The following is a 22,151-nucleotide window of genomic DNA, read 5'->3' as shown; positions in this document are numbered from 1 at the left end:
TCGAAGGTTGCTGGTCAAGGAAGTAAGGAGTGTTCCGGGACATCACACACTTACTTACTGAACAAATATGTTGTGAATGTAGACCACGTGCCAGGTCCAGGGATGCCAGGGACTTAGTGACGCAGTCGAGTAGGGGAGCGAGACTGCACAAATAAACTCCGTGTTCCTGGGGGAGAAGTCCCGGCTGCTGTGAGGGACAGCACAGGTGCTGAACGACTGGCTGTTTCCTCAAGAGAATATGGGTGGACCTGGGGAATCTGGGGTCCAGTCCCAAAAATCCCCAGGCAAGCCGTCCACACGCTTTTTCTGGCCATGATGTACTTGCTCCCCAATGTTCAGTCTCCTGATTCACCCATGGGTGCTGCCTGCCTCCCTGCTGCTCCCCAGGCTTTTTCCTCCCCCTGGGAAGACACTACAAGAAAGCTAATATGGAGGGAGGTTGTGGCTCAGTGGTGGAGTGCATGCCTAGCATGCATAAGGTCCTGGGTTCAATCCTCAGCACCTCTACTAAATAAATAAACCTAATTGCCTCCCTCCATTAAAAATTTTTTTTAATTAAAAAAAAAAGAAAGCTAATATGATGTATAGTGAATCAGTTCTAAACAATATTTTATTTTTTTAATTCTGTACATCCTCTGAACACTTTGGAATTGTAACTGTTTATAACGTAGCCTGGATGTAACCAGGCCTCTTGGGAGGGCTTTGCCCCATTCTGGGTGAGAAAAGGAAGAGAAACAAATCTGACCCCCAAAGCCCTGGTGAATAATGCAGATTTTTGCTGAAGGTTTTCTTTAGAAGACGAGGAGGGAAGTTATAAAGCACAACACAGAGCAGCATTTCCTAAAGATCTTACTTAAACATCTCTTTATTTCCCCAATTTTCTTTCCCATTGGAAACTTGCAAGTCTCTTCTCTCTGTTCCCCTCGACCGCGCCCATCCCCTATCCTGGAGCCTGCTTCCCTCCCCCCACTACATCCTGGATTTTAACTCTGGGTCTGTATTTCTTCCTCTAGAACAGCAGGTGTCAGATGGGGGGTGATTTTGCACACACACCCCCCACCAGGGGAACATTTGGCAGTTACTGGAGACACTTTGGCTTGTCACAGCCGGGGAGAGGCCACTCACACCTCGTGGGTAGAGGCCAGGGATGCCTTTAAACAGCCTCCAGCGCACTGGAAAGCACCCCCCGAAACAAAGACTCATCTGGCCCAAAATGTGAACAGCACAGAGGCTGAGAAACCCTGCCCTAGCCTGGCTCAGCCTGCTCTCAGGTGCAGTGGGCAGGAGGCCCCAGAGCAGGGCCTGGGGTTCGCTGCTATGCCTTTCTCAGAACGTCAGCAGTCAACAGGTGCTTCCAAGTCTGCGTATTTGGAAGCAGAGTGACTCCCTTGACTCTGTTGGAGAGGCGAGTCAACCTTAGAATCTTCTGGCAAGCTAAATCAGGGCTGTGTCCAGAGCAGAACCATCATGGAAATATAGAAGGAGCCATATGGAAGGAGCGAAGAGTCCCGAGGGGGTGCGGAGCGGCCCCCTGCCGGCAGCCAGCCTGGACGAGGTTTGCTCCGGGCTGGCTGGGTTGGGCTGCTGTGTTTGCCTTGGACAGGCCTGGCTGCATGCTTCAGCACAACTGGGGCAGGACCTAGCCTTCTATCAATAAAACCTGGGCCCGGCTCCAGGCTCACTCGCCTTTTCTAAAAAGCTTGTTTGTGCTGGTTTCCGCCTTGGCTTGGTTTTCTCTTGCATACCAGGATGGAGCTTTCATTCACCTTGACCTGGTCTCCTGGACGGAGCTAACCAAATGTCCAAATGCCGATTTCCGGGGGGATCTGTTGTGGCCAGGGCCCTGGTCGGAGGTCAGTTAGTTCGGGGGCATATGGCTGTCGGGAGGTCTCAGCTAAGTGGCATCTCTTTGCTCTGCTCTTTAAGGAAAAGAAAATCATTGATTTTCCTCCATCCGGAGGACACCACTGTTAGTTAGCAGTTTTATATTTTCTTCCTGTCCATTCATACATTTTTCAAAACACAACTGAGATCATCCTGCAGATACGTGTTTGGCCTCAACCTTTGAAAAGCAGTAATCCCAAGGTTCTGGCTGTCTTCTCTCTGCTGTGCCAGGCGGAGGAAGGGAGGGAGGAAGAAGGGCTGGAGATGGGAGGGGGCAGGGAGGGGCTCAGAGCCCCAGCTGCCCTCCCAGGGTGTGCAGGTCACTCAGGTCTCAGGTGGAGAAACGGAGGCAGGTGACCAGGAGCTGCCTGTGCTTTTGTCAACGGGTGGGTTCGGAGTCTCTCCTTGGAGATCTCTGAGGTCTGTGATGTCTGACTTTTCCCTTGGGCACCCATGCTGACCAAGCAAGTCCCTTTCCAGTCCACCCAGATCCCTTCTTGGGTTTAAGCCTGTTTCCTAGAGGACATGGTTGCCATTGTCTGAAGGTCACAATATATTACCCAAACAGCTGCAGTTCCTTTATTGGGGACATGCCCCAAAGACTTCATGCCTCAGGTTGTCCTAAAGGTTCTCTTATCACCTCTGTCCCTCAGGGGCCCCCCAGTGCCCTCGGGATGAAGTGAGACCTCTGCTGGTTAGGTCTGGTCCTTTCATTGCCTTTGGGGAAGAAGACCCCAAGAAAGGAAGTCCTTGCCCACAACTGCTGGTTCTCATCATTACCCCTGCAGCCCGGGGGGTCCTGGCAGCTCTGTCCCTCTGGCTTTCGGTGCCACTTTTTTGGTGCATGGCAGGCACAGGTGACAAGACAAAAACATAAGCAGTCTTCCTTCCACTCAGATCACTTACAGCCAGGGATTGAATCTTACATCCATCAGGCCCGGATTCCATCCCCTCCTCCTGGCCCTCCAGAATCCAGGAGCAGCATTCTGAAACCAGGCTCCCAGGGCACCCCCTGCAAAGTCCAGCTCCTTCCACAGCAGTCCCCAAACCTCACCCAGGCACTGTCCACACTTAGGATTCCGGCCATATCAATATTCCACCTGTGCTATTATTTACTTCACATTTCTCTTTAAACAGATTTCTTTTATTAAACTTAAACTTATATTGAGGGAAATTTTAAAAACCCTTGAATCACTGTTGATGTACTTAGGATTTTTTCCCTGACACTCATTAAATTAATATTTAATCTCTAAAATTAAAAAAGAAAAGTATGTCTAAGAACTGTGTCCTATTAATTCCACATGTATTCATTGAGCCAGGCACTGTTTCTGAATCCTTTCAGGTGCCCTCAGTAGGAAATGCTGCCTTCAGAGGCTGCTCTCTGCTAGTTCGGTGCCCTGACCACCGGGACATTGGGTCCAGCCCCTGACTAAGGGGCGCTACAAACAGTGGAGAGGGCTGTCGGGTGCTGGGAAGGGAATTCCAAACACCTGCACTGTGACCAAGGTGCTCTTCCCAAGGAGGGATGGATCTGAACCCGAAACAGACTCACGGACAAACAAACTGTGGTTACCAGGGAAGGGAAGAGGGGGAGGGACACATTAGGAGTTGGGGATTTAAAAAAATAATAATCATAAAATTAAAAAAAAGATCTTTTACAAACTCAGATGCCCAACCAATGTAAGGTGTTTGCCTGGCTCTAGGGCAAATCTGCATCTGTGTTTGTTAATAAAGTTTTATTGGAACTCAAAAAAAAAGTAAAATACAAAACAAGGAAGGGATGGATCTATATGTACTCACAGGGGATAGTGTGAAGTGAGACAAGTTACCCAGTGGTACATGCAGGACAAGCCCATTTGTACTTTGTACACGTGTGTGTCTGTGTGTCTGTGCGTGTGTATGTGTGTGTGTGTATAAATGGAGAGCGAGGGCCAGCCACCTGTCAAAAGAGATCTCACTTTGGGAGGTGACAGGGGCGGAGTAAGAGAACTTCTGACTTCTGCTGTTTACTTCGGTGCTGTTTGAATAACCACGTGTTTCTATTGTAGTATTTTTTAAAGGTGATAAATTACTTTCTTAAAGAAAAGAAAGAGCCCTGGCCGGGGTGACAGAAGAGCTAGGTTCTAATTCAGATTGTGTAGATGACATTTGTGCCACGTGACCTGAGATAAGTCTCCTGGTTTCTCTGAGCCTCAGATTGCTTCTCTGAGAAATGGGATAGTAGGCAGGGTGGTTGTGCGGCTCCAGTGAGAAGACGTATGTGAAAGGATGACATTCCAGGGCAGTGTCTGGTGCCTCCAAAAGCCTTACTGGATTTTTTTACTTGTTTGTTTTTTGGGGGAGGTAGTTAGGTTGGTTTGTTTATTTACTCACTTACTTATTCTAATGGAGGCACTGGGGATTGAACCCAGGACCTTGTGCATGCTGACTAAGCACTCTACCGCTGAGCTGTACCCTCCCCCCGCCCCCGCCTTACTGGATTTTTTTTATCATGTCACCGTGTGATGGAAACCCTCAGTGACTTCCTGTTAGCGTCAAAATCAGTCTAAATCTGGATTAGCACACAAAACCCTTCATGGTCTGGCTCTGCCTACATGCCACAATACCAGAAAGTTGGGTTACTCTCCTGGATATAAAACCGGGACACTGTGGCTTTGTGGTTTGACGGGCACTTTTTGCTACAAGATTTAGGACTATCCCCTCCTTTGCGACGCAAGTTATTGCTCTACTCTGTCGATAAAAAGACTCAAGACCCTGTCCCCATTCACTAAAGGGACAGACAGCTTCCAGGGTGGATCTGCCTGGTCTGCTGCTGTGTTTTAGCCCCACAGGTCAGGTCACAGCTGCCTTTCTGCCTGCGCCTCCCCACCCCACTCCCAGCCCCCTACTGTCATTCCTTAGCAGGGCCCCTGCTGGAATCACCTCCTTCAGCCCCTGCAGCCGCTGAGCAGTGACTCAGCTGGCGTGGAGAGCTGAGTTTCCTGGCTCCCAGCCCAGTGCTCCCTCCTGCAGCCACCCCACTGTCTCCCTACCCCAGGCTCTGCCTTTCCAGAACCGTTCAAAAGAGCTAAGGGCCAGTGATCAGTCCTGCCCCAGCCCTCAGCCCCATGCCATGTGCTGAACCCAAAACTACCACACGGGGGAGCCAGGGAGCCAGAAGGGAGGAGCCTGGGGAACCCCGTCTATCCCTGCAGAGAGGCCCAGGGCTCCCTAACAACGCTCTTGATAGACACCTGCACATTTCTCCAGGGATTCAGGGTCTTGGGTCCCCTCTGAAATGTTCGATAAAGGTTTATCGAACTGAATTGTGATTGATAACAACAGTAGCTAACATTTGTTGAGGCACACCATGTGTTCATCGGTTATTGAAAGAGGGGTGTTGAAATCTCCAACTGTAACTGTGGGTTTGCCTATTTCTGTGTACCGTTCTATCTTCCTGTGTTTTAAACTCCATTATTGAGTGCATAAACATTTAAGCTCATTATGTCCTCGTGATTAATTGACCCTTTATTATTATGAAATAACTTTCCTCATCCCTGGCAATGTTCCTTGGTCTAAAATCTGCTTTTATGTTAATATAGCCATTCCAGCTTTCTTTTGATTACCATTAACATGATATTCCTGAATCCATCCTTTTACGTTTAGGCTATTTGTGTCTTTATATTTAAAGGTCATTTCTGATAGACAGCAAATAGTTGGACCTTTTTTCTTAAATCCAATTGGATCATCTCTGCCCCTTAACTGGGTTATTTAGCTCATTTGCCTTTAATGTAATTATTGATATAATTAGATTTTAAGCCTCTCATCTTGCTATTTGTTTTCTATTTGGCCTATCTGTTCTTTGTTTCCTTCTTCTTTTCTTCCTTCTTTCGGATTAATTGAATATATTTTATGATTCCATCTTACCTCATTTGTTGCCAGCCCAACCACATGTGCCAAAGGAGCCCATCCCTAGCCGCCCTGCTCCACTCTGGCTGTATCTGGACAGTTGCTCCACCCTCCACAGATTTCCCTCCACACTCTAGAAGCCAGCAGTGCTGGCCAAAGCTCTCATACTGAACAGCTGCCTCTAACAGGAGCTGTCCTAAGGCCTATCTGACCATCTCAGTCCAACCCAGGAAAGCTCAATTCTGATCAGAGAGGGAAGACTTCCCAACCAGGAGGCACTTAATATCCTGGCTCCAAGTAGGGACAGAGATCTAATACTTATTTCTCTAAAAATCCTTAAGCACTGGAGCCATTTCTCTGTGCTCCTCACAGCTCCACCCCCTTCTTCTTTCCTAGAAGCAGTGGGCTGCCTGAGATCACTTCTGCCTGGGCGAGGTGGTCGTGAGGCTCTGAGAAGGCAACGTGGCTCTTTTTCTATGTGTACTAGTCCAGGAGGTGTTCACGTCTCATGTCTGAACCGTATCGCCCTGGCTATTGGAGGCCTGGCCTTGCCAGGAGAGGGCCATGTGAGGGATGGAGTTGTTGATCAGAAACCTTTTTGTGATTCTCTAGGCCCCCGAAAGGGGGACAATTAGAAGGCAGACTTCCTGGGCCTGACTCAGACCCAGCAGGAGCTCTGCAGGGCCTCCGCTTCTTGGTATGGGCTGATTTACCTGCCTTTGGTGTTCGTGTCAGGGCCCTATCGAAGCTGTTAGCCTGGCAGCCAAGTGAGAGAAGTGTGAAGTGGGCTAGAAGCCCCAAGAAAGTGAGTCTCCTGTGAGTCAGCCTAAATAGTGTGCAGCCGTGTACCTCTTACAACAGGAGGTCGTCTGGGGAGAAACTGAGCTCTCTGCTGTGCACAGTGGTTTAATGCTGTTAAATGCTGCTCTCAGGATGGAGGGGAGCATTTTTAAGATTCACCCCAGAGAGCATATCTGGGAAAGGCTTCTGAGAGGCACGGGGAAGGTGTGGGCGGTGTGGTCCTGACTGGTGAACATGTGTCAGGAAGCGGGGAGGCCAGAAGGAGGGTTTTGATGGGCAGAGGAAACAGCAAAAGCAAGACCACGAGAGGGCAGGGCGGCTGCTGGGAATGTGAATCAGATGTGTGCAGCTGGGAGGAGGGCAGCCTGATTGCGGCTGGAGATAAGTCTGAGCTGTTGGCTGGGCAGGTGCTGTGAAGGGCCTTGAAGGATCCATTCCGGAGTTTGGGATGTCAGCCTAGGCACTGGGGAGTCACTGGAGGAAAGACAACTGTGATAGAAAATTGTCAGACACAGAAGCTCTGGGTTTGAATTCTGATTCAACCACTTACTTGCTCTTTGACTGGGCAAATTAGCCACCCTGAGCCTCGGTTTACTCATCCGTACAGTACCTTCTTGCTGGGTTGTGAGGACCAAGTGTGATAATAAAGAGTGTGAGAGCTCAGTAACTCTAATATAATGTCTTATTTCATGTCATGCTACTAGACTGGACATTGTGAGAGTCAGGGACTCTGTCTTCTTCAGGCCTGAATGCGAACATCTTGTCCAGTGCCAGCCATGGAGAAGGTGCTGAGTGATTATTTGTTGAATAAATGAACAAGCAACTAGATCTCAATACTCAGTACTTACTCAATAATTATTGGTTGAAATCTGAATGGAAAGGTTTTATGATAGAACAGCCCTGATCAGATCCTGGTCTAGAAGCGTAACTTTGGCAACCAGGTGGGTGGGGAGGTTGGAGGAGGCAGAGACGGGAACCAGGGAAACTCCTGGAAGGCTTTGCAATAATCTATGGTAATGGCACTCTCATCAAGATAGGACATGCTGTACACCAGAAACTGACACATTGTAACTGACTATACTTCAAATTAAAAAAGAGAGAAAGCTAGGACGTTCTATCGGAGGGGGAGCAGATGGAGGGTGAGGCAAGGAGTAATCAGCCCAGTTTGGACCTGTTGAGAGTGAGGCTCTAGTGGGTAGGGTTGGGTACCCGTGAGCTGGTGCAGGTATCCATCTGGAGCTCCCCGGGAGAGAGAGAGTTATGAGCCTGGGTCTGGCAGGTGTGGTTGACAGCACTGGCGTAGGTGAGATCTAAGCTCCCAGGGAGAGAATGGGTGGAGGGTGGAGGGCAGTGGGTGATACTGAGAAAACAGCCAGCGGCTGAACCCTGGAAACCCTCACTGAGCCAAAGAGAAGACCGGGTCACAGGCGGACTGAGAGAGTAGTTCCTGACTTGTTTGTGTCGGACTGCGATTTCAGCAGTAAGGCTGTGATGAGAGCAATCAGGGGTCAACGCTCTGTACGTACGACTGCAGAGCGTTCAAGGCTTGGGTTCTGGGTCAGACCGGCTGGGCTGATTCGGCTCCACCGTGAACTAGCACGTCTGACTATGAGCTCGTTACTTACCCTGCCAGAACCTCCTTCTCTCTGTAAAATAGAGACAATAACCATAGCTTCCTCATCCATTTGTAGGGATTAAATGAAATGATGCACATGAATTTACTAGGACAGTGCCCGCACATACAGGCTAATAATGGTTTCAAAACAGGTTTCAAGGGTGAGTTGGCACCTCACCCAGGTTTCAGTCTCTGAATATGTTGGTCAGTATATGAGGCCCCAGATCTGATCTCGGACACCCCTCCATTGGACAGATGAGGAAACCTGATGTCCAGAGTTGCTCAAGATCCCACATCAAGCTGGAGGTGGAGCTGGGACTAGAACACCAGCTCCTGGCTTCCGTTTTTGTATCACAGCTTTTCTGGGACACAGACCCACAGGGCGGATTTAACAAGGGGATCTGCCACACGTCAGGATCGCATCTGAGAAAGGAAGAAAGCTTAAAGTAATGTCTTTCATCATCTGACGCTCTGAGACAGGGAAGTTGCCCATCCACCATTCCAGTGGGGCTTTCTGAACCCACCCCCGCCACGATGCTGCGGCTTTGAGGCTCTGGATGCTGCAGCTTCAGGTCAGGCTTCTCTTCCTGGGATCAGGGACAAGAACAGCCAGTTCCCATCCTTTGTGTGTTCACTTTCAGAGGCTTAAAAGGCTGTTGCTCAGGTTCTTCCCTACCGACTTCTCCCCTCCCCCAGCCAGGTTATCACTACGCTTGATTATTCACAGAGAAGAGGTGCAGACAGGGTCATTAGGCACTGAAAGGAACCCAGTCTTCCTCCCTCTGGGACACTGGAGCTTTGGTCTTGATTTTTTCTTCCTGGAGGCTGACCAACTTATTGTATCATATGTGATCTTCGCAGAGTTCTAGTCCCAGGGTCCTCGCCAGCAGTCTCCTTTTTGCTGGCTTCTTACACATGGCTGCCTTCCGAGCCTAGATCCATTGACAGGTTGAGTGGTGTAGAGACAGAGACACTAACTAGGCATTAAGAGGCTTTGAAAGAATGTAATGAGCTGTAACGGAACATGTTGCTTCCCTCAGTTTTCTCATCTTTAAAATGGGGGAATAATTCCTGCTCTCAAGGTTATAGAGAAAACTAAGTGATGCGTTAAAAGGGCTTTGAAAAGCCCTATTCAGATGTCAATTTTCATACTATTTGGACTGGCAGGGAGCAGCACCCTAAAAGAACACAGTGTCACCTCGACCTTCTCCTAAGCAGATCTGGCATCCAGTGTGTTAGTCACAGGGAGAGACTCACGCTCACTCCTGGGGTACTCTGGCTTGCTGTTCAAAAGCTTGTTATTAGCTGTATTTTAAGATTGTACATTTTGAATGACTCTAAAGACACAGTGTGGCCACAGAGAACTGGGACAATTTTTTTCTTTAAATATTGGCTTCCCACTGAGCAAGGAGGTTCCTTTTATAAAGAAATGCGTGTTCCTTTGCTGTGCTGCTGGACAAAGCAGGTAGGCTGTTACTGATGGCCCAAGGGTCATGTAGAGCCCCCCTCTCTGCAGGAGTCATCATTCTGGCACTGGGTTTGGAGGTGCTGGTGAGGCCAGTACCAGCTTCCTTTGCCTGAACCACTCTCTCTGGAAACACCCCCCCCCCACCTCTCCACTCCAAAAACAGCCTTTACAATACTCATTTGAAGATAAGATTGGTCCAGACAAAGCCAGAACCTACTTTCAACCCCACTAATGTGAGTTCTTCCCTGGAAAGACCCCGCAGCTCACCCCAGCCCCCCTCTCCAGCTGTGCACCTCCACTTATTACCTACCTGTCAAGGGAAGCATCGACCATTCCCTGGAGCTGAGGCCCGTCAGCCGGCTGGGGCGCTGGCTCTCAGCTCTCTCATGTTCGTGCCTGCCAGGCTTCTGGGAAAAAGACTGAGTGGGAGGATGGAGCCAAACTGGGCTGCAGTTTGAAACCGTCCTGAGCACTGACAGATTTGACTAAGATGAGGGAGAGAGAGGGTTCCTCACAGAGGTAGCCAGAGCTTAAAACGGAGTTGGCAGCTTGCTGTCCGGGGGCTGAGTCTAGCCGTCCACCCAGCTTGTGCCCCAGGACTGGATGGAGACTCTCAGAACTGCAGGAGACACAGACTTGGAGAGTCCTGCTAACCCCTTTCAGCCACTCTCTGGGGGTGCTCCTGGGGTCCCCAGGCCGTCAGACTCCACGAGTGTGGTGCCCCTAGCATTGCCAGGCTCTGAAGGCTTGTCTTCTTTTCCTGAGACTCCAGGCCCCACTCTATTGAAAGACGGCAGCGTGCACACCAAGACAGTCCCATTGCGTTGAGCGACTGTACCTCACGGCGGCTCAGAGCACAAGCCCTAGGATTGCACGGACCGGGGTCCGAGTCCCAGCCCACACATCCTACTTGTGTGACTCTAAGCTGCAGTTTCCTCATCCATAAGAAGGGAACAATAATCTCTGTCTCAAGGCTATCGGGAAAGTGAAATGACAGACTGCATGTAAATCACCGGGCACAGGCCGTAGCTGCTCTATCAATGGTTAAGTAGCTCCAACCACTATTGTACAGGCTGGTCTGAAAGGTTGTGGGGCGTTGCCCTAACTGCTTTGAAGGATTCAGCCCTAGTCACGGAAGATGCTTTTTCATCCAGTCTGCTGGAGGAGTGTAATTGAGCTGTCCTCCATGGGAGTGACAAGATCTGGCAAAGACCCCTCTTGGCCAAGCTGTCAGGAAAATGAACCAATCACCTGGGTGGTGTCTGCCCGCTCCTTTAGTAAAATGAGGCTTCCAGAGGGCCAGGTTCTCCGTGTGGGTGGAAGGGCAGGCTGGCTTTTCAGGTTGCCATAATTTTGCACATGATTTGCATATGCTTGTGGGGCCCCTGCGCTTTCTCCTGGCATTTCCGAGATAAAATATCGCTGCTTCTCCAGGAAGACCAGATATTGATTTTCTTCTCCTCCAGTCACTTCTCTAACCACTCTGATTGACCTGGCTCCTTCAGCCGGTGAATGAGGAATGAGAGGGTGGAGTGGGTGAGGCAGCGGATGGCGGGAAGGGAGGAGGGACCGTGTCCACCTTAGAGCACGTTCTTCCCCGTGAACCTGAGCCATCAGGGTGATGAGAATGAGCTGCTTCTAGAACCCTGGGGACCCCTGGGGTCCATCCTGGTCTGTTCCTGCCCTGCATCCCTAATCTGGCTCGTGGTGCCCGAGGTCCACTGGCCAGCGTGGTCCAACGGCGGAGTGGGGAGGCGCAGGCCTGGGGCGGGAGGGGGGAGGGGCGCCGCGACAGCAGAGCGGCTTTGAGGAACCTTGCGAGAGGAAGTGGCTTCCGAACTCCTCTGCTTGCACTGCGAGGGGCAGGAAAGGCGCGGGAGGCGGGGGAGGTGTCGAGATGGCGCTCTGCGCGCGGGGCGGAGCGGGGAGCCGGCGCCGGGGAGATGCAACCGCAGATGCCGACTGAGTTGGGGAGCGAGGCGCGCGAGGCGGCGAACAGGTCCGCCCCCCGTGTTGGTAGCCGCTGGGGAACAGGTTACCCCACCGCCCGAGACACTCGGGCCCCGGTGTAAGGAACCGAGGCAGCCGGCTCGGCCCGGCCCGGCCCGGCCCGGCCCGGTAACGGACTCGCTCCCGGCGGGGCTCGGGTCTCGGAGCTCGCGCCGCGGCGGCCGAGCCTGGCGAGAGGTCCCCTCCTCCGCCCGCCGCATCCCGAGCCTGGCCCCATCAGATGCGCTGGCTGCCTCCGTCCGGGGCTGCGGGCTAGATGACGGTGGACAGCAGCATGAGCAGTGGGTACTGCAGCCTAGAGGAGGAACTGGAGGATTGCTTCTTCACTGCCAAGACCACCTTTTTCAGGAATGTGCAGAGCAAACATCCTTCGAAGGTAAACATAATACTACAAGCGCCTTTCATTGCGGGGAAATAACCTCTGTGGTCTAGAAGGGAAACCTTGCTCCTGGCAAACAGGCAAAGCCATGTCTTACCAGAGTGGGTGAGCAGTTGCCTTGGGGACCCTCTTGAACTTGTTGGCTGAGCAGACCAGGGATTTGGGATCTGAAAGGGATCTGGAGCCCTTCAGGGACCACCCGCAAACACTATTCTCTTTTTAATGCCCCTTTCGGCATTTCCTGTCCCTGGACCTTTTCAAAATGGCTCTCTAGGATTTGGGGACAGCGCTTGGCTTGGGGTTTGGCGGCATGCTCACCTGTGCCTGGGAGGGTGACCTTCCCCCAGATACCAGCTTTGAAGCTCTAGGTGGAAAGTGGATGGCACTCAGGCCCTCAGTAGGATAGACGTTCACAGGTCGAGACTTCCGTATTGCAAATGGCCAGAAACCATCTTAAAACACAGCCCAACAACTTTGCAGAAGTCCAGGGTGATTTTAGAAGCAAACTAAAACTGCTCTCCTGGGCGGCTGTCCTACACTCATTTTGCCTTCCTGGGTTAGTTGAAGGTAATCTAAAGGGGTTTGCATGTGTTCCCTAATGGAGTTGTATGTGCGTGACACCCAGCACGCCCGAGTTCCCTGGCCTCACCCTCCCAGTTGCAGCCATGTATCTGCCACGGATATGGTGGGAGTGGAGACAGAACTCTGTTTATTTATTTGTTTTGTTATTTAGGTGAGAGGTCCTTGGAGAGGTTGCCTCAAAGGGCCTATTTGTAGACAGAAGTGAGCTGTTAAATTTCACAGGGTTATGCAGGCCCATCATTAATTTAGCAGTCCTACACCAAGTAGAATTAACCAAAAGCATCCCCAGACCTTACTCTGGGGCCTCAATGGTTAATAATTCATCTTGCCTGTGGGCCCTGAATTCGCTGGGTTCTGAAGTCAAACAAATGCACTGGACATTTTGATTGCAGGAGGACACCCAAGAATCAGAGGAGAGGTTTTGATTTTAGTGCTTGCAGGAATCAACTAAATAAATAAAGCAGACCCCTGGAACCAGCACCTGTGTTGGGGGCACCCCTTCGTGAGGCTGGTGAGCAATGCTTGTTCCTCGTGGTTTGGTGGCATGCTCACCTGTGCCTGGGAAGGTGACCTTCCCCCAAATTCCAGCTCTGGAAGCTCTAGGTGAAAAGTGGATGGCACCTAGGCCCTTCATAGAATAAACACTCACAGGTTGAGACTTCCGTATTGCAAATGGCCAGAAACTAACCCACAGGTTGGGGGCAGGGATAGGGAGGGCTCATGCAGAAAGCATGGCTGCAGAGGGGACGTGTCCAGCTCTCACTTCGGATCCTTGCCTCATTGTGTGGAAGCCCCTCCACACACACCACACACACACACACACACAGACACATAAGGGCACTCCAGCTATCTGGGATCTTTATTTAGACTAGTGGTTCTCAACCTTAGCTGCACACTGGAGTTACCGCCAAGCTTTGGAAAATGTAGGGGACACTCGGGCCCCCAGCTGGGGAGTCTGATTTAATTGGCCTGGGGTGTAGCCTGGGCATGAAGATTTTGAAAAGCTCCCCAGGTAATTCTGATATGCAACTGAGTTTGAGAACCATAGCTCTCAAGAGTTCTGCTGCTGCCTGGGACGGAAATGGTTCCTGTTTTTAGAACAAAGTTTAGCTGTTACACTCACTGCCGGCCAGGCTGTAAGCCCTTGGGCCCAGAAGGTGGGCTTTTTACATGATTGGGTAGAGGAAGGGGCACTGCAGGGCTGAGGTGTCTTCCACTTGGCAAACGAAAAAGGTAGGTGTTTCTGGTATGTCTTGAGAGAAGTAGAAATATCTTAGAATAAAATATGCTGGGGTGGAGTGGGGATAGGGGTGAATTGTTCCTTGGCCCAAATAGCCTTCTCTCTCATTCGCCCCCAAACTCCCCTTCCTAGCATCACTCCTGAATGTACACATTTGGGTTGGCACCCACATCGACTCTTTCTTTGCTTCTTGAATCCATTGCAGGTCATGAGATCTCTGCGTATCTTCCTACCTCATTTTGCCCAAGTCTGTAAGCCTGCAGAGGGCAGGAATCCCGGCTAAGACATTGATTTTATTGAACCCCAAGGGGAGAAGGATAAATGCTTCAAAGAAGGACAGAGCGGTGGGCATGGCCCCTCGTCTCCCTGGCCTCTGCCTAGAAGGGTCTTGAGTGGAGGGTCAGAACTGCTTCTGGGAACAGTTTCCCTCAGCACCAGACTGGCCATCTGCACAGCACCCTTCAGGGAGGCAGGGGGGGCAGGGCCACCTCTCACGGGGAGCAAGTGCTCAGGGGGCCCCTGCTAATTGTGAAGGGGTGTATGTCATTGACTTAGGAACTGGGGAAGCTTCATCCACGTATTTCAGTCTCCCGTCCTCTGGCATATTTTTCCGCCTTTAATAACATTTCAGCTCTCTCTCCTCCCTTGGCATCACTTCTGGAAAGGGTTTCAGAGAGATCTGCCCTATCCTGAATCCATTCTGACCCCTAACAATGCTTTTTTTCCTACCCAAAGAGAGATCGCATCTGAGCTCCTAGGAGAATTTCTCCTTCCTGTCTCCAAGGAAAGGCGTTTATGTTTCCCGGTCGCTGAGAGACTGAGGCCCCCACTCGGGAAAGGTCGAGCCAGCTTCTATAAATAGCCTTGTCGGAACAACCTGTATCTGCCACCCAGCGGCTTGTGCCTGGCTGGCGCGGAGCTGTGGGGACCCGTCCTGCTGTTCTGGGAGCCTTCACTGGCCTGGCCTCCAGGGAGTTCCGGAGACCTCTCTCCAGCCCCTTTGGTGGGAGTTGGGAGGGTGGGGAAGGCCCCCATTCACAGAGAGGAGCCCCTGCAGGTGGAGAGGAGCCCCTTCAGGTGGAGAGGCAGCAGCAGAGGAAATGGGGCCAGGCCCTGGGCCCCAGCTGGTTCTCGCCTTTCAGAAAAAGGCAGCTTCCTGGGGCCTCGGGCCTCCTCTGAGAGGGGCAGGGAGACCTGATTTTCAGTCTCATGGTTTCCGGGTCCTGAGGTGGTGCTCTGTGGGGACGCCCCCCTTGGCTGCTGGGCATGATTAGGGTCATGTGTCCAAATGGGGCTCCTGGTGGCTTGGGAGAAACCCAGCCTGTGTGCTCAGACGTTCGAGCTGCTCTCGGGAAGGCACTCACATGGTTACCCAGGCTAAGACATTGGAATCTGGGTGTGGGGGCTGCTCATTCAAGGTCACACAGCAAGTTCATGATGGACCCAGGGTTAGAACCTACATCTCTCATCTCCCAGCCTGGAGATTTTTCTGCTTTAGTCCTACAAAAGGCAAGATTTGGTGATTTGTGGGTCTGGTGACTGGGACCTCTGGCCATCCCTGCCAGCTGCTCCTTTATTCCTGTCTGGGAGCTGACCCTGGAAGTGAGGCCAACTTCCACTCCCATCTGTTCCCCCGGATGCCTGCCGGGGGCAGCAGTTTAGAGTTTTGACCTCTGAGCAGGGACAGGGCACTTTGAGCTCTCTCTCTGCTTGTGCCACAGGCTCCAGGACTCTGGAGTCACCCAGAGCATCAGGGTGAGTGCTCGGAGGACACAGAAAGCCCACTGCTTACAGAGCTGGAATGAACCGGCTCTAGCTCCTCACCTTACAGATGGAGAAACTGAGGCCCAGAGAGACTGGAGGACTTCACCAGGCCAAATATCTGGTTGGGTGGAGCCAAGACTGACACCCCTCTTGGGTATCTCATCAAGTGCTCTTTGTGCTTCTTCTCGCTCTGAGGGTGACTGGGACGAGCTGCAGTCCTTGTCCTCTCAGAATCTTCTACAAAATGGAAAGACCCAAACAGCCTCAGGCTAGGAAAGGGTTGAAGGGTCCTTACCAGCCCTCCGCTCAGTGAGGGCCTCACCCGCCCTCCATTCCTAAGGCAAACTGGCCAAGGAACATTCACTCTACACTTAACCCTAGCAGGGGGTCCCTGTCATCAGTTCTAGAATCTTACAACTTTAATTATTTAAAAGTTCTTCTTAGTATCTATCCTAGAGTACTGCTTGCTGTATCTTCCTCATGTGTGTTTTCTTTGTGGATATGGAGGACAGAAGGTTGGATCCATCTATGGTTAAATATACTTAAGCACAGCTGGAATACTCTCCCATCCTACTCCCAACACACGCCCAGGCCTTCTCTGGTCTCCATTGACACCACTGATTCTTGAAAAATTCGAGGAAGATGCAAAGAAAAAGTGGGCAGTCTCAGAGGTCAGAGTATGAAGACACTCCTGGCTCCGTGCCTGCACTTGTCCCATCTGCTCTTGCCTGGCCAGTCGGCCCCTCCCTGGTCAGGGCCTCTGTGGCACTCCAGGGACATCTTCCAAGCTGGACCGCCCTGGGACCAGTCAGGGAAACCCGCATCTCTCCACCAGCAGCAGGTGGGGCCTCAGGCACAGCACCTGCCCTGGACCTTCTTGGCATGAGAGATAAGAAAAGGGTGCTAAAAATAAGTTCGTTCCAAATTTGAGCAATATAGATAAAATTAAAATCTTCAGAACCGTTGGGCCATATAACTGCTCTTTTATATGCTATCTCAGAAGCCCACACAGCCCAGGACTCACCTCAAAAGACTCTTCGTGCTCTCACAATTATGCAAGAGCCTTCCTTCTGGGCTGCAGCCTCTGCTCCCCTCCTGTGGAATTTACTGCCTGTTGCCTCTCTGGCCTTTCCTGGTGTTGCTTTTCTCCATGAAAATGGTAAGTCCCGTTAGGTCGGAGCTCGCATCCCGTTCAGGTGCAATGTGGCACAGAGTACTGGTTACAAAAGCAGGCGCTGCGTAAATGCATGTTGAGTTCCGTCGCTCCATCATCTCTGGGGCATCCTGTGTAATTGGGATGGACTAACTGTAGTAACCAACAGCCCCCATTATTTTCCATCGTTGAACATAATAGAAGTCAGTTTCCCTCTTTAAGTAAAGTTACATTGGCAGGTGGGGCTCAGGATAACACATGAGATTTTGTGGGCCAGGCCCGGAAGTGGTGTGTGTGTGTTTTACACCCATGTGCCATTGGCCAGAACTTGGTCACATGCCCACACCTAACCACAAGGAGGCTGGGAAATGAAGTACAGCTGTGAGCCCAGGTGGACCAGGAAGCCGGTTGTGGTGGACACTTAGCTGTCTCTGCCACGCATGCCTCCTCCCACCCTCTCTGCCCAACCACCTTTGGAAGCTCTGCTCTGCTTTCTTGGTGAAGGGCCGTAAGCTCTGTCTCTCTGACCTTGTACCTCTCCATCTGTCACCAAGGATGTGCTGTTCCTGGGGTGGGTCCTGTCTCCCCCACTACACTGGGAACTTTTTGAGGACAGGTGTTTTTCCTTACTCAGCACTTCCCTCGTTCTTCTGTAGCATCTAAAAGCCTTCAGTGATGCTGAAAGGTTGGCCCTGCCCTCTGACATCAGAATCTTTTTGGATCACTTTTGAAAATGAAGGGTCAAGGACCCCACTCTAGACTTACTGGCTTCTGAGTTTTTAGAGGTAGAGCCCTCAAATCTGCTTTTTAAATGCTTCCCCCAGGTGAGTCTTGTATATACGGAAGTCTAGGAACCACCTGTTTAGGAAATATTTGGTAATTAACTGACAACTTCAGTTGGAATGCAAGATGAGCACTTCTCACAGATTCCAGAGTTTCCTAGGCTGGGAACCCAGAAGGTAAAAGGATCTGTCCCTGGTCACACAGCTAAGCAGAGACAGAGCCAAGGCCTCAGGCCCCTGGGTCCCTGCTCAGAGCTGTCCCCATTGCTCTCACCACAACGTGTCGAGCAGGGATGTTGAGGGGACAGCCCTTTGTGATCGTGACCGGTGTGTGATGTAACGGACACAGCACAGAACTGTAAGCCAAGTCCTGGCCTCTCATCCCAGCCCCAGCTTTGAACTGAGGGGCTGTGGCCAAAACACTGCAACCCTCCAGACTCAGGCTCTTTGTCTGGTCCTTCAACGAGTGTGAAATGAGCCTGTCCATCTTCCTTCTTTAACTGAGAATCCCTCACCACTCTGCTCGGGAGCAGAACCTTGTGGGGCTGGGAGAGATACTAGGTCCTGAGTACCAAGTTCTCTAAGTTGTAAGGACTTTCCTAGGGTGGGGTTTAGATGAGGGCCTGAATGGCTGACGTGAGCCCCCTCTCCAGGACCACCTGGGAGTTACCCATCCTCACCTCTGTGGTCCAGATTCCTCCCTCCCACCCATCCCTCTGTCTTCACAAGCTTAGACTGCTTATCCTGACTCAGCTGGCTTTTCCCTCTAAAGTGATTCCAGTTACAGCTCAGGGCACATGCTATAGCCATTCACCCACACAGTTTAGGGAGAAAGGAAAAAAAGTTTCACACTGGTATCCATCCTGAATCCCAGCTTAGTTCATCCCATCAGGTTGGACTCTGGATCCCACTTCCAGCCCATGAACTTGACAGGGAGGCACCATCAGGCCCAACCTGGCTGCCCAGCAGCCTGTGTTCCCTTCCCTCCACTGCTCCTGACTCGCCAGGTAACCCACACCTGTGTGCTCGCTGGCTTTGGGATCCTCCTGTGTGGAGGACCAAGACCTGTCTCCATCCAGGACCTCGGTTTCCTCTTCTGGATGGCTCCACCTACCCATAAAAGAGCATGGGGACCCAGTCCTGGCATGGCGTATTCTCTGGGGACAGGAGGACCAGACGAACTTGCCAAGAATCAGAAGCATTTAATTTTAGGGCCAGCAGGAAGAAGGGAGCTGTCAGGGCAGAAAACTTCAGGTCTGACTCGCTGAGCCTGTGGCTTCTGTCCGTGGTGCTGTCCTGGTCCCTTGTCACTTCTCTTCTCCTGCCCAACCCCAGCTTTACTTTTCATGTCCCAGCCTCCATCCACATCTCACCTCACTCCTTGGCTCTAGAACAAAATTTTCTGTAGCCCATTGGAGGTCTCCCATGCCCCTCAGATGCCTGAAGTTTAATATGTACAGAACCAGCTCATAGCTTTGCCCATACCAATTTCTCTCCCTGCCTCTGCCCCACCCTCCTAATCCTCCACCTGAAACCTCAGGAGTCTCCCCCCCCATCCCTTCCATCCAGTCTGTCACTGTGTTCAGATGTCGGCCTCTCCTTTCTGTCCCCTGCCCTACCCAGTGTTGGGTGCTTGTCACCTCTCCCGTAGATGCTCCAGGTCACCCAGCTGACTTCCATCCTGTGTCTTCCCCTTCTGTGTACCCTGCATTCAGTTGCCAGGGGCATATATCATCCTGGCATCCCAAAGCCTTCAGAGCCTCCCTTGTGCTTCCAGAAAAAAAGCCCACACTTTGTTCCTGCTCTTTCTGTAGCATCTAAAACCCTGCAATGCCTGGCCTCCATCAAGACATTGTGTGTATAACTTCCATATAGCCTGAGCACTGGGGGTGGGAGAGGCAGAGATGGATAAAATGCAATCTTCACGCTTACAGAAAGACCTATGGCCTCAGCCACATTATGAAACAGATCCTTGTTGCTCCCCTTCCCTACCCATGAAGTGTCTGGATCGGGGCTCCTGGACAGGGGGTCATCCACAGGGAAGACACTCTGCATGTGCCCTGCGGCCACATGGCTTTCATCAGGATGTGGCAGCAGCTCCCAAGACAGGAGGATGGAGGGGCTGGCTCCCAGAGTCAGAGAACTTGGGCATAAATAGCCCAGGAAGGGGCTGGGGACAGACTGGCAGTGACAGAGCTGTAGCCGCCGCTGGCAGGATTAGAGGAGATTAACTTTTCCTCTGAAAAGCAGAGACTCCTGGAGCTGGAGGAGGCTCTTAGGGGTCATTACAGTCAATCCTCTGTTTCCGAGCAGGCCTGCTTGTAACCCATCGCTGGCAGAGGGAGGGGTGCTGTGCTTTTGACCGCCACCCTCCTCCAACCCAGTTATCAGTCCTTCCTTGTCCATGGTACTAGACAGCGTGACTCCAGCTGGTCGGATCCCTGCTACGGGTGAGGCTACAATCCTAGGGGGAGAAAAATGTAGGGAGGGTGGCTGCAGAGCCTTTATGCCTGACAGACCACATGGGCAGAATTTCCCTTGCTGTCAAGTTCAGTGAGGTAGTATGTGGGAGGGTGTTAGCCGAGGGCCAGTCCCCCACGCCATGCTCGTCCAACTCCAAAACACATGCCCTTCCCACCACACACACGGCATCTTGGGTGAGAGTCAAGTTTCAAAAGACTCCAGATAAGCTCAGACCCCCCAGCTCTAGGCTGCTGACCTGCCACACGAAGCTCTTTTTCTCATTCAGCCAACTTCCTGATGCTAAAATGCTAAAACCCGTGGGTTCCTGTTCTGGTCTTGGGACGTCTGGGTCGCCACACTCTTATCACCATCACGTCATCAACCTCCCAGACCGTGAGCCCCTCCTTCTCCTTGTCTCCTCCCGGCTCTCCCCCAGAGTGAGGAGCGGGGCTGGGCTGTCCCCAACACCGTGATGTAGGTGACAAGGGGTGCTCGGGCTGCAGGGCCCGCTGTTGGCCGGAACACGTGGAGAGGCAGGAGGCAGGCATAACCTCCCTACTCACACATGGCTGGGAAAGTGTGCCTTAGCGAGGAGGATGTGGGAGCTGGTGGGTCCGGGGTGTTTAGAGAGCATTTCCAGTTGCAACTTGACGTTCCCTTCTTTGTGCTCCCCAAACACCGGCGTACCCTTCTCCTGGCCCTCATTTTGATGGGCTGTAATTTTCCCAATGAGGGACCATACCTTGTTCATCGTTGTGTCCTCGGCACATGGTAGGCGCTTAATGCACATCTGATAAAGGAGTGGGCTTGGAGCTTATTTCTCAGAAAGCGGCTTTCCCTCAGAGGCAGCAGGGGCTCCCTGGGGAACACGCGCACAGCGCCTTAGGCAAAGTATGTGAAAGCTGATCTTGGGTAATTTTAGAGGGTCGCTTGCTAAGATTCTGGATGCAGAATCGATGGATTTTTCCAGTAACTCCGAGAAGAAAAATCTCACTGAGTGAGCAAAAGATACAAGGACAACTTTCCAAACATAGAGCGGCCCCCTCCACCCCATTTGTGATTGCTCAGCCGTTTGCCCTGGAGGGTGAGGGCGCGCAGGGCTGGGTCACTAAGCAACCGGGCCCTGGCACCTGCTGGCAGGAGTTGGCGTGGTGCTTCCTCAAGTGGGGCCTCCTGGGGGGTTGGGGCAGAGAGGCTATGCAAGGAGGCGGGAGAGCCCACGCTAATGGCTGTCTCCTGTCTGCCCTTCAGCCTAGCAGAGTGGCAGGTTGAGGGAGGGAGGGAGGAACCAACACACTTTCATTTGTTTTACTTTCCCAGTTTAATTCTGAGCAAATGAAGGTCCAAGTTTGGTGATCCCAGTGGTTTGAGCATTCTCAGCCAGCCCAGATGGAGTGGGCAGGGGCCCCAGGCCCTGATGTGAGCCCGACACTGGGCCTGGAACCCCAGCCCCCAGCCTCCGCTCCGGGTGACCTCAGGAAGCATGCTCATCACTCTCAGCCTCACTTTCTCCCTCTATGAAACGGGGAGAACTCCCCCTCCAGCGGAGAGTAATCACTAGAGGAAGGCCCTACATCTGGCCGTGAGAACGCAGCGGGGGCTCCTGGGCTTGGGATGGTGATAAAGTCCGTTCAGAGAAACGCAAATGGGTGTCGAATTGTGACGTGAGGAGGTGGGGTGCTTGGCTGGGGCGCGTAAGAGGTACAAGGCTCTATTCACAGAAAGAAAGGGCAGGAGCTGGGGGTCTGCTGGGAAATGGTGAGAACAGAGAATGATGACAGTTGATTACTGGGCCTTGATGCGTGCCAGGCGCTGTTCTAAGTGTCCAGACTCACTTAATCCTCACGACAACGACAGTTGACCCTTGCACAACGCGGGTTTGAACTGCATGGGGCTACTTATACGTGGATATTTTTCAGTAGTAAATACGACAGTGCAACACCATCTGCGGTTGGCTGAATCACGGATGCAGAATGACCGAGGATGCTGAGGGCCCACTATGAGTTATATGTGGATTAACCCCTGCATTGTTTAAGGGTCAGCTGTATGTATGGTTTCCATTTAATGGTGAGGAAACTGAAGCACTGAAGGGGTCAGGGGTCACATGGTAATCAGGGGCAGA

General features: G+C 51.9%; 1 protein-coding gene across 2 annotated transcripts in view; it reads left to right on the top strand.

Moving 5' to 3' along the window:
- The window catches only part of RASSF5 (Ras association domain family member 5), a 68,840-nt gene that overhangs the window by 27,575 nt on the left and 19,114 nt on the right, over positions 1-22,151 (top strand). The window contains exon 1 of one of the 2 annotated variants that reach the window (XM_010963259.3): positions 11,516-12,042. The exons of the other annotated variant lie outside the window; for it this stretch is intronic. Within the exon in view, the coding sequence (XP_010961561.1) occupies positions 11,923-12,042 (120 nt within the window). The 5' untranslated portion in view covers positions 11,516-11,922. Of the gene's footprint in view, positions 1-11,515; positions 12,043-22,151 lie in introns of those variants that run through there. 2 annotated transcript variants of the gene reach the window in all.

The sequence above is a fragment of the Camelus bactrianus genome, chromosome 23 (genome assembly GCF_048773025.1).
Source record: "Camelus bactrianus isolate YW-2024 breed Bactrian camel chromosome 23, ASM4877302v1, whole genome shotgun sequence".
Taxonomy (NCBI): domain Eukaryota; kingdom Metazoa; phylum Chordata; class Mammalia; order Artiodactyla; family Camelidae; genus Camelus; species Camelus bactrianus.
Note: the sequence above shows the minus strand (reverse complement) of the source record. Positions and strands in the feature narration are given on the sequence as shown.